At 39.6% G+C, this 14,957-nt stretch overlaps 1 protein-coding gene across 2 annotated transcripts; it reads right to left on the bottom strand.

Moving 5' to 3' along the window:
- Nucleotides 1-1,806: 1,806 nt before the first annotated feature.
- LOC311152785 (tripartite motif-containing protein 59-like) lies at nt 1,807-14,901 on the bottom strand. 2 transcript variants are annotated; one of them, XM_084204161.1, is made up of 9 exons: nt 14,170-14,901; nt 12,279-12,365; nt 11,868-12,101; nt 10,591-10,613; nt 9,581-9,726; nt 8,934-9,025; nt 8,745-8,840; nt 7,362-7,617; nt 6,261-6,427 (listed from the first exon to the last, which is right to left on the bottom strand). In XM_084204161.1, the coding sequence occupies exons 1-9, from the start codon at nt 14,716-14,718 to the stop codon at nt 6,399-6,401; spliced, it is 1,512 nt and encodes a 503-aa protein (XP_084060287.1). In that variant the 5' UTR covers nt 14,719-14,901; the 3' UTR covers nt 6,261-6,398. The 2 variants fall into 2 exon arrangements, with proteins under 2 accessions (XP_084060286.1, XP_084060287.1); XM_084204160.1 differs by having other exon boundaries at nt 1,807-7,617.
- Between the last annotated feature and the right edge of the window lie 56 nt (nt 14,902-14,957).

Here is a 14,957-nt window from a genome sequence, read left to right on the forward strand (position 1 = left end):
ACTTCTTGTTGCCATTTTGAAGAGGTTTCCAAGATTGTATAGCTATATTAAATCTAGAAAACTAATACAATGTATTGTATTCTATTTATTTTTTAGATTGTTACTACAGTAAAGAGATAGTGGCAACATGCTGAGAGGAAAGAAGAAATCTCCAATTTACTGTCAGACTCCAAAGAAAAGAAGGAGAAAACAGAAAATATCAACGAAGTAGGTAATACTTACAGCGTTGGACTGAACAGGGAAAACTGAACAGCTTAGAGATTGCAGTTCTTGCTCCCTCTGCTGCTCATCAGCTGCAAGTGTAAATGTGGCTGTACTGATGGCTGTATTGGTACAAAAGTATAGGGATGGAACACTGGCATGATCCAGGCTGAAAATAATCCGGAGCAACGACCAAAAAGTCCTCACATTTTTTACTTTGGAACACTAGATTGAAAATATGACTTCCCTTCAGACTAGTATTAACACCACAAGAAATTCTTATTACACAATGGTAGAAATCAGGAAAAACTGGCCAAGGCACCACATAAGTATACATGTTGACTTCTTTATTCTGGAAAGATGTTCTTGAGTGGAGCCCATGCATGGCAGCTGGACGTGCTGCCCACAGGGGCTGTGGAGGAGAGGCACAGGCTGTGTGCGCTCCCCTCTGGCCAGCACTCCTGGAAGTGGGCAAGGGCATGGGAAAGCCCCAAGGGCCAACCAAGTGCTGGTTCTGGAGCTGGTGGGAGCACTACAAAGAGTGACTCTTCGGCCCTGGAAAAAATCTGACTCAGGGATTGCACAGACCCAGGTGCAGCACTTGGCACCTGGCCTTGTGGAACCTCATGAGGTTCTTTCCTACCTCTCAAGCTTGTCCAGGTGCCTCTGGATGATGCCATCATTCTGTGCTCCCCTGCAAATGTAGGGGTGCTCAGTGCCCCTGGGTGTCATTGATAAAGGCACTGAGAAGCCCCAGTCCCAAGGCAGAGCCCTAAGGCACTCCTTGCACTGGCCTAGTGAAAGATGTCCATGCCCACAGCAGGGGAATTGAGACTACAGAATTCTGTAATGGCCCAGCTTGAAAGGGACCTTAAAGATGATCTTTTTTTCAAGCCCCCTGACATAAGCAAGGACACCTCCCACTAGACCAGGTTGCTCAAAGTCCCATTCAACCTAGCCTTGAAGACTTTCAGGGGACTGGGCATCCTCCACGTCTTTAGACATCCTGTTCCAGTGCCTCACCAACCTCCCAGTAATGCATTTCTCCCTAATCAAAACCTACTATTGTAGTTTGAAACCATTCCCCTGGTCCCATGACTACATTTCCTGACAGTGTCCCTCTACAGCTTCCCTGTAGGCCTCCTTCAGGTACTGGAAGGTTGCTGTGGGGTCTCCACACAATTTTCTCTTCTCCAGGCTGAACAGACCAAACTTTCTCAGCCTGTCTTTATAAGGGAGGTGATCCCTTCACTTAACAACTTCATGGCCCTTCTTTGCATTTGCTCCAACAGTTCCATGACCTTCTCCTATTGGGGATTCCAAAGCTGGATGCTCGACTGTAGGTGGGGTTTCACAAGAGCAGAGTTGAAGAGGAGAATCAGCTCCCTTGACCTGCTGGCTACACTTCTCTTGATGCAGCCCAGGATTCTGTTGGCTTTCTGGGCTGTGAATGCACATTGCTGGCTTGTGTCAAGTTTTTCATCAACCATCACCCCCCCAAGTGCTTCTCTGCAGGGCTCAAGCCATTTTCTGCGCAGCCTGGATTTGTGCCTAAGACTGCACCAACCCAGGTGATGGACTAGATGGCCCTAAACATCCTTTCCAGTCCAAAACCTTCAATAATTCCAAAATATTGCCGGTATTAAGAAAAAAAAAACAAAACCACGTGGTATTCTTAATTACTAGGAACTGAATTTATTAAGTTACTTTTCAGTAATTAGGGGTCCTTTTTGCAAAACATAGGGTCTTCATCATTGATACAAAGCTCACACAATCTCTCTCCTGCTCAATTTAGCCAGCAGATTTGTCTGCAGTGTTTCTGTTTAGCTTTGCAACAGGTTATTCAAACAGTTGATACCATGTTCTCAATATAATATTAATAAATGATCTTTTATAATACTACTCATGAGTCTTATATGCTCAATATAATGATAGAAACATGAGCCTCTGCAGCATTTTTAGTTTAAGCTTTTAGCTTCTCTGCAGTGATCCCAGGGAACTACTGTATCAGTATTTGAGGTCATGCCAAATGCTCTCTTCATCCTTACCCTACCTACAAAACAGGGTTTATTAACAATGAAACAGTTCCAGTGTGTATCTATTTGATGTTTTCTTTCTTCAGGTTAAATATGCTTACTACGCACTCAAGGATTTTTCACTCCTTATTAAATCTATTGGGTGTGATAAATTTGTGCTTTTTAGAATACAATATATACGTCACTTTTAAAGAAACTTAAAAGGGAACAATGCTCCTTTTTTTTTTTTATTAAACCAGAACAAGTCTGAGTGAACTGTGATGATCCAAATAGTAATGTTCTACTAGCAATTAAACAGCTGGAAGAAAACTATGAAGAGAAACTGAAGTATATTACCTGAAGAACAAAAACCAACCAAACCACCAGTACTTAACAGTCTCACCACACAGACCATCAGTCTTTATGTTAGAAAGTTATTAGATCTGAGTTATCAAATACAATTTCAGAATAAAGCTTTAGTTAATAACCAGTAATAAAATAATAAACCAAAAATACAAAATAATGCAGTTTTCTTTAGGAAGTTAACCTTTAAAAAATGATATTTAAGCAGCTCTAATGTCAACTAAACAATTGTTTTTAATAAATTTAATTTTTTTAATAGTTAAAAAACCAAATAGTTATACTTTATCTTTCAGTTTCACCTTTAATCCAGGCAGTGACATATATATTAAAATAGCTCTCACACATATATTCAACAAACATCACACTTCTGACAGCTGCAGAGATTAGCCTCTCAGTAGGACAGCACGAGAAACTTTCAGCTCATTTGTTAAGTATGTTCAACAAGTACTTTAGCTATTATAATAAAATAAACTATTTTAATTGCTTCCAAGGTTTCTATTAAATCATCAAATAGTATAGTCATGAACCACTATAAAAGCTTTCAAACTGGCCTGCAGATTTAGTTTACAAAATCTGAAATATATAGAGGGCTTCATAACAGTATAGCAAAGCTTGATTAATAAAATTTTTCAACCATATTTAGAATTGCTTAGTTTTTTACCCCCTGTATTTTAAGGAATCAGAAGGATACAGAACTGTGTAAAACAAATTACTGAGTTTAGAAAAATATGCTATTTCCTTGGTGGTTTGGGGTTTTTTCTGCTTTTGTTTTGTTTTTGTTTATTTTTTATCTTTCTTTGTCTGTTTTTGTTTTTTTTTCCAGCAAGGGCAAATTTCTCAGTAGTATTTTCAGACAAATGCTTCACTTTAACACTGCCTTTTTGTTTACCTATAATCTGAAAAAAAATATACACACATACCTAAGTTTAGATAACCGAGGAAAGTGGTGTAAGTTATTCTCTATAGATAAAAAGCAAAATATGCATTAAGGACAACTCTGAATCCCATTTCTTAGAATTAGCTCTGGTTCACCCAAGGTCACTGACTGTCCTGCTTCCAGCTGGGAAAGGGTTAATTTTAACAGTTGTCAGGAGGAGGCATGCCTAAGACTTAGAAGTTATTCTGTACCTCACAGCATTTTCAGGGAACAGCCAGGGAGTGGGCAAGGATATTGTTGGAGGTTTCTGTGTCAATCTGATCTGCCCTGTAAAGCCTGAATGCTGAGCTATAAGGCACTTGGACAACAATGCTTGAAAAGCAGCCCCAGGACTAGAGCAAGCCTTCACACCCACAACTTTTACTTTCAAAGTAATATATAGTAGTATATTTTCTTTATGAGTCTATGATGGTGTCTTTTCACTAAGAGACAAAAGTATCTGCATAAAAGTTTAACTTTATCAAACTCTCATGAAATAACAGAAATTAGCAGAAGACAGGTTGAAAATATGTTAAGCTTCAGAAACTTTTTATAGTTTCTGATTAACCCTAGCTCGTTAGGATTTTTTTTTTGTCAGTGTAGAAGAAAACAAACATTTTCTGCAACTTTCTGGCAATGAATTTGACAGGTGCCTCATCTGACTCTAAAATTGTACAATTTCTCTTGCTTTTCTTGCTTTTGTTAGAGTGAGACCAGCCGCCACACTCTCTGCCATTATCATCTCACTCAGCCTTTGTCTTCCAGTGATTTGAATTAACATTTCTCTCTTACACATGCAGAACATGACAAGAATGTCTAGGAATTACAGCAGGAAAAAAAATCTTAGGAGAAAATTAAAATACAGTAAGATTTAAGAGATGGACATCAAGAACTAAAAGGATAGCTATAAAGAGTATTTCCACCACCTTCCTCATATTATAATGCAGACAGAAAAGTAGTACTACTGTGATAAATAGCAGAAACATTTAATAATTTTCAGCACATTTAATAAAAGAATGTACTGTCACAGAAAAATTGAGAACAAGAACTGAACACAAATGAAATTAGGTCAACATTTCCTGAAAGAAGAATGGTTTCTCTAAGTTTTATGTCACAGTAAGTATATTAGTAAGTACTGCAGAGATTTGAATTTAAGTAATATTTTCCTTACAGAATTACAGAGGTAATTTGCAGATTATTGATTTCTCTAGTTGCCAGTGAAAACTTCTGAAGGAATGTTAAATATTCTGCATTTTGATTTAATACTGCCAGTTGACATATCTATCTAAGAATTAATTTCTTTAAAGCCTAACGTCAGCTTTTGCTGAAGCATGAACAGTAAACAAAATAGAGCTTTATTCTGAAACAGTGCTTCTGTCTGTGTATTCCAATAACTGAGCAGTTATCTCTTGGATCCAACAAGATAGCCAGCAAAGTAGAAAAGGTGGCCTTTTTATCCTTACTTTGTATTGATTTTCAGACTAAAAGTTCCATGAATTCCAAATCATTAATATATTGTAAGAGGTGCTGTTTTCCTTTTTTCTTTTTACTACACATAGAGTTTAAAATAAAGGTTTTGTCCTCTAAAAGCTAGGTTCTCCAAAAGCTTTCAATAAAACATGAAGTTAATCTGTCCAAATATTCCCAAACTGTTGCCAAAAAGAGCTGAAATTTTATTGGGACATTTCTTTTTCCTGAAAGCAGTGATTCAGAAGTGTAGCTGACACCCTTCTGCAGTGTGTAACAAGAACACTGATACGATCACTCCATTTCAAAAGTGCAAGAGAGATTATTGAAATTACACGCAAACTTACACCTTCAACATACATTAAACACATCACAGAAAAAGAAACAGCCAAGGGGAGATAAGCAAAACAATTTTCAGTAACACCTTCAATATCCTTTATTTTTGTAGTGGCTCTCCTCCCTCCCTACCTGTGAGGTGAATGCTCTTGGCTGTCCTCTTACCCATTTAAGTGCAAGTGCTGCTGCACACAGACAGCAATTTACTGCCTCCTGCCACTGAGGCTTCACCCAGCTCGCTTTCTGGGACACTTCAGCTCCCCATCCCCCAAACATACCCCAGAAGGTTTATATTCTTGAAGATGCAGCATCTATGGCTATGCTTTGGTCTGAGCAGGACATGACATTTTTGGTTGTTTCTTGAGTTAATGACTATACTATAAAAAATCACTTAATTGCATTGTACTGCTCATAAGCAGTTATGTTTCTGACACAGAGATATCTTGATTGGCGAGAAGTGAGGAAAACAGCCGTAAAATCACAACTATCCCCAACTTTTAATGTGTTAAGTAGCATTTATTTCATTCCAGCCTCTTTTCCTTTTCAGTCTCTCTTCACATCTGATTTTGCTCTACCTGACATTTTGTCTTTAGCAACAGAAAAATATTCTGATGGATGGCTGGTAAGAGTAGAGACAGATGTCTGACTTAGCTCTTAAGTGTCAGAAGTGCTGTCTTTTAGCATTCCTCCTGTCTCACTTACTGCAAGCACAGAACCTCCTGAAGATGGATCATTGCATGTGCCAGGAACAGAACAAGCTGTGTTCTCAAACTGTACAGGCTCAGGTTCATCCTCCCTTCTAGGACACAAACAGTTGTTTTCAGCAACAGTTTCTTCATCTTTTACTTTTTTTTGTTGCTGTGTTGCTGCAGTGAGTTGAGTGGAAGATGCATTCTCATATTCAACAGGAAGGACTCCTGAACATAAAGGCTGACAAGGAGTGTTACCATCACCAAGCCTTTCTGCACTTTCAGTGTTTTCAGATGAGTTCATAGGCAAACATGAGGCTTCGCATTTTGGATGACTCTGAAGAGAAGCAGGCTCTGCACACTCTGAAGTTACAGGTTTCCCTAGATTTAGAAGTGTTTTGTCAGGAGTTTTCATCTTCTCCTTATCCATTTTTTCTGTTCTGTTTCCAGAAAAAAACATGGAAGAAGTCAGCAAATCAGAGGTATTTCTGAGAATGCCTCCAAATGAAAATACTGGTGAAGGCAATGGAGAGTTACTTTTGAAAGGAAACACACAATTATTGGTGAGAAGAGGGGTCTTGGAGACATCATTCACCCCAGCTCCGGTGTTGGTGTCTGAAGTAGCGCAAGCTACAGCTGTGCTGGATTCTGAAGTGTGAGGTTTTTGCTCCCCTAAGACAGATGGTTTCTGTGTACCACATCCTCCAGGTTCCTTTACACAAGGTGTTTTTTCCCTCATGTGAGATAATGTTTTTTTGTCAGATGGCTTCTCAGATTGGCTGAAAAATGAGGATGATGGTAACACCTTACATGAATTGCTAGCTTCCGATCCTGCAAACCAATCTCTTTCTGAATTGCTAAAGGGAAACAAAATGTGTGGTTTCTCACTTTCTGGTGAGACTAAATTAGGACTTGTTGGAGGATCACAAACTATGTTTTTGGCTTCAGGACCATATTTATCCTGGTTATTGGTTTTATCCACCTTATCACATCTCCCTAAATAAAACTGAGGGAAAGCACATCTCCTGTCTTGCTTTTTAAAGGAAAATGTACCTCTGTCTTTACTGAATCTTGGTAATGAGTTGCTAGAGGCACTGAAAGTAAAAGGTACACCTGAAGGTCTCTCTGCTGAAACATCTACAGATTCTGAAGTTGAAACAGTAACAGCCACTGTTGCTGCTGGCTTTAAGTCCAATAAAGTGCCAGAATTTGAATTCATTTCCTTGGAAACAGTACCCACTGATGCCTGTCTTGGACATTTTTCTTTAATTAACAAGTCTGGAGAGGCTTCTGACAAGGCTGGACCGGATACTTCCTGGCCACTTCCTTCATGAAATAATTTTAAGCCACCATTAGTTTCAGAAAAGATCCTACTTGTGGATGGGATGCTGTGAGCACTGCTTCCAGAAGAGTTTCTTTTGTCAAAGCCACCTCCTCTTTGCAGGGTTCCCATCTTTATTCTCTCCGTCTTGTTTGCTTTGGTAGGTGAAGATACAAAAGAAGCTCCTGAGGACTTATCCTTGGAGGTCTCAACAGTTATTAATTTATACTTTTTGTTTGCAGGGAAATTTTGAGTCTTAAACACATTGGTGAGCTTCTGAAGTTCCATATAATATTTGTAACGTAGCTCCTAGAATTACAGAAAAAAAAAAATCATCACATTATCCAACATGGCATATGTGGATTCAGAGGTTATAAAACTCATGTATGACTGAAGACTGAAGAAAAATTTTCCTATATTCTAGAGAATTCTAATGTATTTTTCCATTGCTACTGGAAGGCAACAGGATACAAGTCCTTACAGAAAAAAGTGCTTTAAAGACAATTGAACAAGATACACATAGAATCCTGATGCCAAAGTAAGTTTTGAAAGAGAAGACTATAGAAAACTGTATTTAAAGTCACTATCAAAACCAAAAATACATAAAAACACTAACTTAGATATTAAGCAACAAATTCTCAATCAAATTCTCATTAAAAATAGCCATCTGAAATTAAGTTAGATGGTGGGGGTTTTGTTATTTTCTTGTTATTATATATAATTGCATTCTTAATAGCAATAGAAAATAGGTATTTTCCAAAATAATGCAGAAAATTTTTTTCTATATTTAAAGGACCTAAGTAACTTTTTAATTCACTCATCTGCCACTGGTATTCTCAGAACATGCATAATGTGATTACTGCCAGCATGTTTCACTAACTGTAACTGGAATCATTCTCTGCAGAATAATACTCAGCCACCCACATGGAGCTGCTAGTAGGTAAAAAAAAAAAAAAGAAAAATCTAGTTGCACAACTGCATCATTTGAAATGAAACAAAGAAGAGACTGAATTCAGTTTCATGTCAAATTATTATGTGGTCTTACAAGATGGAACTCTATTCTTTAGAATGTCAAATTATTATGTGGTCTTACAAGATGGAACTCTGTTCTTTAGAAAACAATACAGGCAGATGACTGCCTCTTCAAATAGACACTAGAGAAGTTTATTTGGATTAGAAAGCTACAGATGTGACTCAGAAAGCCACATTAAATATAAAAGTAAGTATTTGAAGTCAGTAGTAAGATTAAGTTTCAGCTTTCTAAAGACAAAAAAAAAGTACAATTCTGATAGCTTTAATACCTAGTCAGATTTCATTCTAGAATTGTAAGGGTACCTTTCTACTGAGCAAACTGAAAAACATTTCAAAAGCTTATTTAGAGTTGCATCACAACAAATAGTAACTTAGCCATACTTACAACTGATGTTCAATCATACCTCATGGCTCATATTTTGAAATGCTGACATTTCTGATATTGACATAAAACGAGTAAGGATCCTGCTACCGTCTGCTTCATCCTGTCCTGTTACAGGCTGAAAAATATTTTGTAGCAGACATAAGTCATTTTGATAAGTCAAAACAGACAAAATAGTAGCATGCTGAAGAACATATAGCCAATAACTTACAAGAAAGGTGTTGGGTATATTCTTCTGGTCCTGCCATTGCTTTAAGGTATCTCTAAATAGAGTTGAGTTCTCATTTCCTTCATAAGGTAGCTCTATTAGAAAAAAACATAAGGATAGTGATGGACAATATGTTAAATATAGAAAACACTGAAAGGTTCCTGTGCACCTAAATGGATTCCATTTAAGAATATAGTGCCCAAAGTGAGACCCTAGTCCTTGTTGAATTTTCTGTGATATACAGCAAGAATCCTGTGTAATACATTTTTTAAATGCTGTAAATGCCAGGCCTTACAGAAAACATAGCCCCTCCTCCTGGGAGGTAAAGGCACTTAATGAGAGCATAGCCAACACTGGCATGACACCACAACAAACGCTCATCTAGTTCAGCAACACACGCCTGACAGCGGCGCTATCGGCTGGGTATCCAAAGTACTGCAGGCTGCAAACACACAGCCTAGGAACCTGCTAGGGAAAGCACATTCATAAAACCCATTTAAAAACCCCTCATGAATTTAGCATCCACTTCATTTGCTCAGATGCCTTCTTGCATGTGTTTGCCATGCAGGTTGTTTATCAGCAATTGGATCCACAAGTTCCAGATTTCTAGATTTCCCAAATCTTGTCTTAATTAAGTCCTTCTTCCTCACCTTGACCAATGCCTGCATCAACAGGTGTTAACTCCAATGCTAAGATTTCATTAACCACAGACTTGATATCTATCTTCTTTGGCACATACACTGGTGGTTTTTCCCAGTTGGATGCTATATTCATCACATCAAGCTGAGTTTTCATTCTGGAAAAGGAAAAAACCCCAATGTTGCAAAAATGCAACCTGAACATTTTTCATGCTTACATGCTAGCTAAATTATACCTGCCTCATATTAAAAAATATTTTATAAAGAAATCACTAGGAAGGAGAAGGAATCAGAAAAATTATGTCTACAATAAAATTTCAAATGCTCTAGTTTTTTTTCTTAGAACTTGCTCACTTGAATTAGGTTTCATAATCAGTGAAAACTGCAAGAAGTAGTGCTGGTAGGCCAGCAAAAAGTTACACCCTCCACTTTCCTTAGTGTACATTGCCTGAATCTGAATTATACTCCTTTTTCAGAGGGCATTGTTAATGTTAGTCTGAAACACAACGCATTTTAAAGAACTCCATTTCCAATATTCTTTCTTAAATAGAGGTTAAAAGGTTCTTAGAAATGTAATTAAGAACTCTTAGAAGACGTTACATGTGCACTACCAACACAAAACCAAAGATTCTGCAGTATCTCCACACACTCTCTTACACTGAAAGATTTCTGTGAAAGCTTCAAGCAAGCTTCAGTGTTCCTGAGTTTAAATAAGATATCTGAAAATATCCAATCTCCAAGTATTAATGAATTTCTGTATTTGCTTTTTATTAGGGAGATAATTCAAAAGCTTGATTATCTCTAATCCCAGATAGTATGTCACTCGAATTCTTCACACATTTTCTAAAATTTGTAATATTGGGGATCCAAAAAATTTGAAAGTATTATAATCTTGTAATTACTCAATACTATTTTCATTTAAAATTCATTATCTTAAGATATCAAATATAGCTTTTCTAAAGTTTTTAATCTTAAAAATCTAAAAGAAAACTAGAGAACTAACAAATTATGAAAAAATATACCTTGTATTCAAGCCACAGGCAACCTATAAATAAAATGAGAATTTGTAAGATATGAGCATTTCTCCAATATCAGGAACTTACTGCTTTATCAAAATACTTCACAGACTAAAGTATCTGTCTTCATTTCACAGAACTATAGAAAATAATGCTGCTAACATTAAAAAAACCAACCAACCAAACACAAAAAACCCAACCTAAACAAGTATGCCTATGACAATTATTTATCTTGCAATATTTTGTGAAAAATACAAAAAAACTCCTTCAGAGCCAAATGAAGCCATTCAAATTATGGCCAATATTGTCACCTGATCAATTTCAGAAGTTCAAATACTTGTAAACATTCAAATGAAGGACTATTTTGTATTTCTTGGAGAGGAAAGGCTCTGCTATGTGCTCTCAATATGCTATTGTACTATTAAAAAAAGCTGTCTTCTAGTTTTAAATCAAGCAGGTCATGATGGCAAGAAGTGCAGTGCACTTCTTCTGGTCACGTGAGACTTCCCAAAGAACACATAATGAAAAGTAAAAAACCTGACTGGATTAGAGCTGCTTCCCTATAAAAACCAGGTGATCTCATTACACAGCAAAACCAATGTACTGTTATGGACGGCGGGCAGGGAGGTGCTAAGTTAAAGTGAAAGAGGAAGTAGTGAACAGGAGGAATGGGAAGAAAAAGATCAGGAAGTTAAGAAAGAACCAAAGGTGAAAGTGGAGGAAGAACAGAAGGAGAAAGAGAAACAGAAGAAACAGGCAGAATATGAAGCAAACCCAGAGACATAAGAGGAAGAAGAAAAGAGGGGGAGGAGGAACAACAGGAAGAAAAGGCGGAAGTTGAGAAAGAGAGATGTGGCAGTGATTAGTGACACACTCATCACTGGAATCACAATATTTTTTCCAAAAGTGAGAGTTGCTTTTACTTCAAGTAAAAGTTATATTTTCCTTTACAAGTCCTTGATCAGACACTTAGTCAAACTCTATACTTTCTTAATGTCCCATTTATCTGGAGGCACCAAAGGACCATTGCAGAAATCAGCAATATGCTGCTTCTTAGGAAAGCAAACAGTAAATATCACTGATAAGCAGCATATAAAACTTTTTCAAACTTTTCTAAAAATTAAAAACATTGTTATAAAAAAGTAAGAAGTGTTAAGTAATTTTAATCTATGTTTTTCATTTGTTGACTTTGTTTTTCCTGATTGATTATAATCTTATCTACAATACAGCAGGCTCTATTTTAGTTCTTTAGACAAATGCTATCAAAACCAAAATGCCATCACCTCCAGGAAACACTGAGGATCACATTCATGGACAAGCTTTTCACAATCCTTCAAAAAATTCTCAATGGTCTTCTTGTGAGTTTCTTTCATTTTCTTCCAAATCTGAAATTCCTTCTCTTTTTTACTTCTTTGATTTTCAGCATCTTCTAGTAATTGCTGTTTTTTTACTTCTAGAGTTTTGAAGATTTCTCCAAATTTCAGCTCAATTATCTCCACGTCATTTTTCAACATCATCTAGAAGCACAAGAACAGATGTAAATGCAATAGCAATGTCTGCACAGAGCCACTTCTCTAAGTAAGCTCAGAGCACATCTATGCCACAAGGAGCACCTGTATTCTCCAGGCTGTGAATAAACTACCACGAGAAGAGAATCAAAGACACACAGAGAATATCCAGCATTTGTAACTCACATCTGCATCATTCGGTCGTTTTGAGATCTCATTCACAAGCTTCTCATTTATTATCCTCATTTGTTTCAGAGTGCTAAAGAAGGTTAACTGCAAGACAATTGAAACACTTATTACAACTTTATCCATTCCGTAACATAAATACTTTCAATGCTTATCTAGAATCAGATCAAGACAAACAAGGAGCTGCTGGAGAGGGTCCAGTGGATGACCACAAGGATGACCAGGAGTCTGGAGCATCTCCTTTATGAGGAGAGACTGCAGGAGTTGGGCCTGTTTAGTCTGGAGAAGACTGAAAGGAGATCTCATTGACATATATAAATATCTCAAAAGGTGCCAAAAGGAGGGTGCCACACCCTTTTCAGTGGCACCCACTGAAAAGACAGGAACAGTGGCCATAAACTAAACCACAAGAAGTTTCACCTCAACATGAGGAAAAACTTCTTTACATTGAGGGTGGAAGTGCACTGCAACAAGCTGCCTAAGGAGGTTGTAGGGTCTCCCTCTCCAGAGACATTCAAACCCCACCTGGTCACAATTCTGTGTCACCTGCTCCAGGCAACCCTGGCTTGGCAGGGGTTTGGATTGGATGATCTCAAGAGGTTCATTCAAACCTTATCAATTCTGTGATATTCTGAATAATACATTAAAAAAGCTTGTGATTCAAAACATCACTTAATAACATTTAATACTTTCCTGGATCAGTACAAAAACTTTCTTCTGCTGTTTCTCAAAGTAATGTTCTTAGGCTCACCTACAATGCATATTGATAGAATGACTACTTTACAGCTATAACATTGTTTTCCTCAGGCTTTTTTAACCCCTCCCCTCACATATTTTTATCACAATATAAGTTTTAATGGTGTTATTCCAGTTTGGCAAAAAGTTGTGTGATACTTTTTCTTTTTAGGCCTCACATTGCTAAAACAGAAAGCTGTTCACAATCAATACATTTCAGTTTGAGTTTAAACTAATATTATCACTGAGTCTTCCTCCTTTATTTCTCAGAATCACTATTTTACATTATTTACTAGCATGTTTAGTGCAAAGGCTGCTTTCCCCTGGTTCCACCTTGGTTTCCCAAGTGACATACAACTGGTGATGTGAAAGGCAGGAGGAAAATCAGTGTAAAAGCAACTTTTGTCTTAACAGGTAGTGCTGTATGTAAACTTCTATACTTGTACTTCTCATCACTGCCCTACACTTGTTTCAATTACTGCACAACAGAACTGCCACCCTGCATCTCAACTTGCACAGGGCATGAAAAGCTCATTCTACCTAAACACTTCTTATTTTGTTAAAAATCACAACTTCTACCACCCAGACAACCAACCATTATGGCAGGCAGCTGCCTTCTTAGGCAGACTGTAAAGCATCTTGCTTATACGTTTATTATTACTCACCCAAACTACCTATCCCTAAATATGTAATTATCTGTGACCCAAATTACCTATCGCAGCTAGAAAGCCTATAAACAAAACATCTGTGGGTGGTTTTTTGGAGTTGTTAGATCTTCCTGACCTTGGAGAAACAACAACAAAACCAATCATCAACACTCCTTTCCCCCAAATCAAAAAAACCCGACATCACTCCAAAATAACTCTCCAGGTCCTTCGATAAACTGGGTTCAGATCTGTTGCTACTGTAATACTGCCTGGTCCCCTGTGTGCGTTGGATGCAGTCTGACGGCAGCCCGGAAAGGCACAACCCAGCAGGCCACCAACAACTCCTCACTGCCCCAACGCAGCACAAGCGCTCTGCCTCTCTCCTGCCCATCACGCCGCGGCTTTTCCCGTGTTTCCGAGTAAAAACAACCCGCGCCCGGTGGGATCTCCAGTGGACAGCCCAACCTCTCAGCCAGGCCCCTAGAGCGAAGGAGGAGCGCCGCGCTTACTTTTTCTTCCTGGTACACCGTGTCTATGAGGTTGACAGAATGGAAGATGCCCTGATGCTCCTCGGAGACGCACTGCCCGCACCCCGCCTGCCGGCACATGCGGCAGTAGAGCTGCACCGGCCGGCTCGGATGTTTCTGGCAGCTTCCCCCGAACGCCTGCAAGGAGAGCAGGTCGGATCCCGGCTTCGGCCCCAGCGCCGCCTCCCCGGCCGCGGCGGCGCCCGCCGCGCCGGACCGGTAGAGCTTGACCACCTCCGCCAGGGTGGTGTTGACGGGCAGGGCGGCCACGCCACCGCGGGGCAGCAGGCACAGCTTCCTGCACAGAGGACAAGGCACCCGGGAGCAGGACGGGCCCGGGCCCGGCCCCGGCGCCCCGCGGCCGAGACGGGCCTGCCCCGGGCTCCGCTGCAGCTGCTGCAGGCGGGCGGCCTCGGCAGAGGCCAGGCACTCCAGCACGCAGCCCCGGCAGAAGTTGTGCGAGCACAGCGGCAGCGTCACCGGCTCCTCCAACAGCGACAGGCAGACGGCGCACGTCAGGCTCGCCTCCATCGGCGGCGGCGAGGGGTCGAGCGGCCGCCGCTCCTGCTGCTGCTGCTGCTGCTGCTGCTGCTCCTTCGGTCTCCGCTCGCACCACTGCCCCTCCACTTCCAGCTCGACGGCACCGCGGGGCTGCAGCCGGGCCGCCACAGAACCCGGGAGCGGCGCGCTCCAAACGGCGCTCCTAGCCGTCAACTTCCCAAGAAGTGGCGCCTGGCCGCGGGGGGCGGGGCGAGGAGACGAGCGTTGGC

This window comes from Fringilla coelebs, assembly GCF_963513975.1.
Source record: "Fringilla coelebs genome assembly, chromosome: 4".
Classification (NCBI taxonomy): domain Eukaryota; kingdom Metazoa; phylum Chordata; class Aves; order Passeriformes; family Fringillidae; genus Fringilla; species Fringilla coelebs.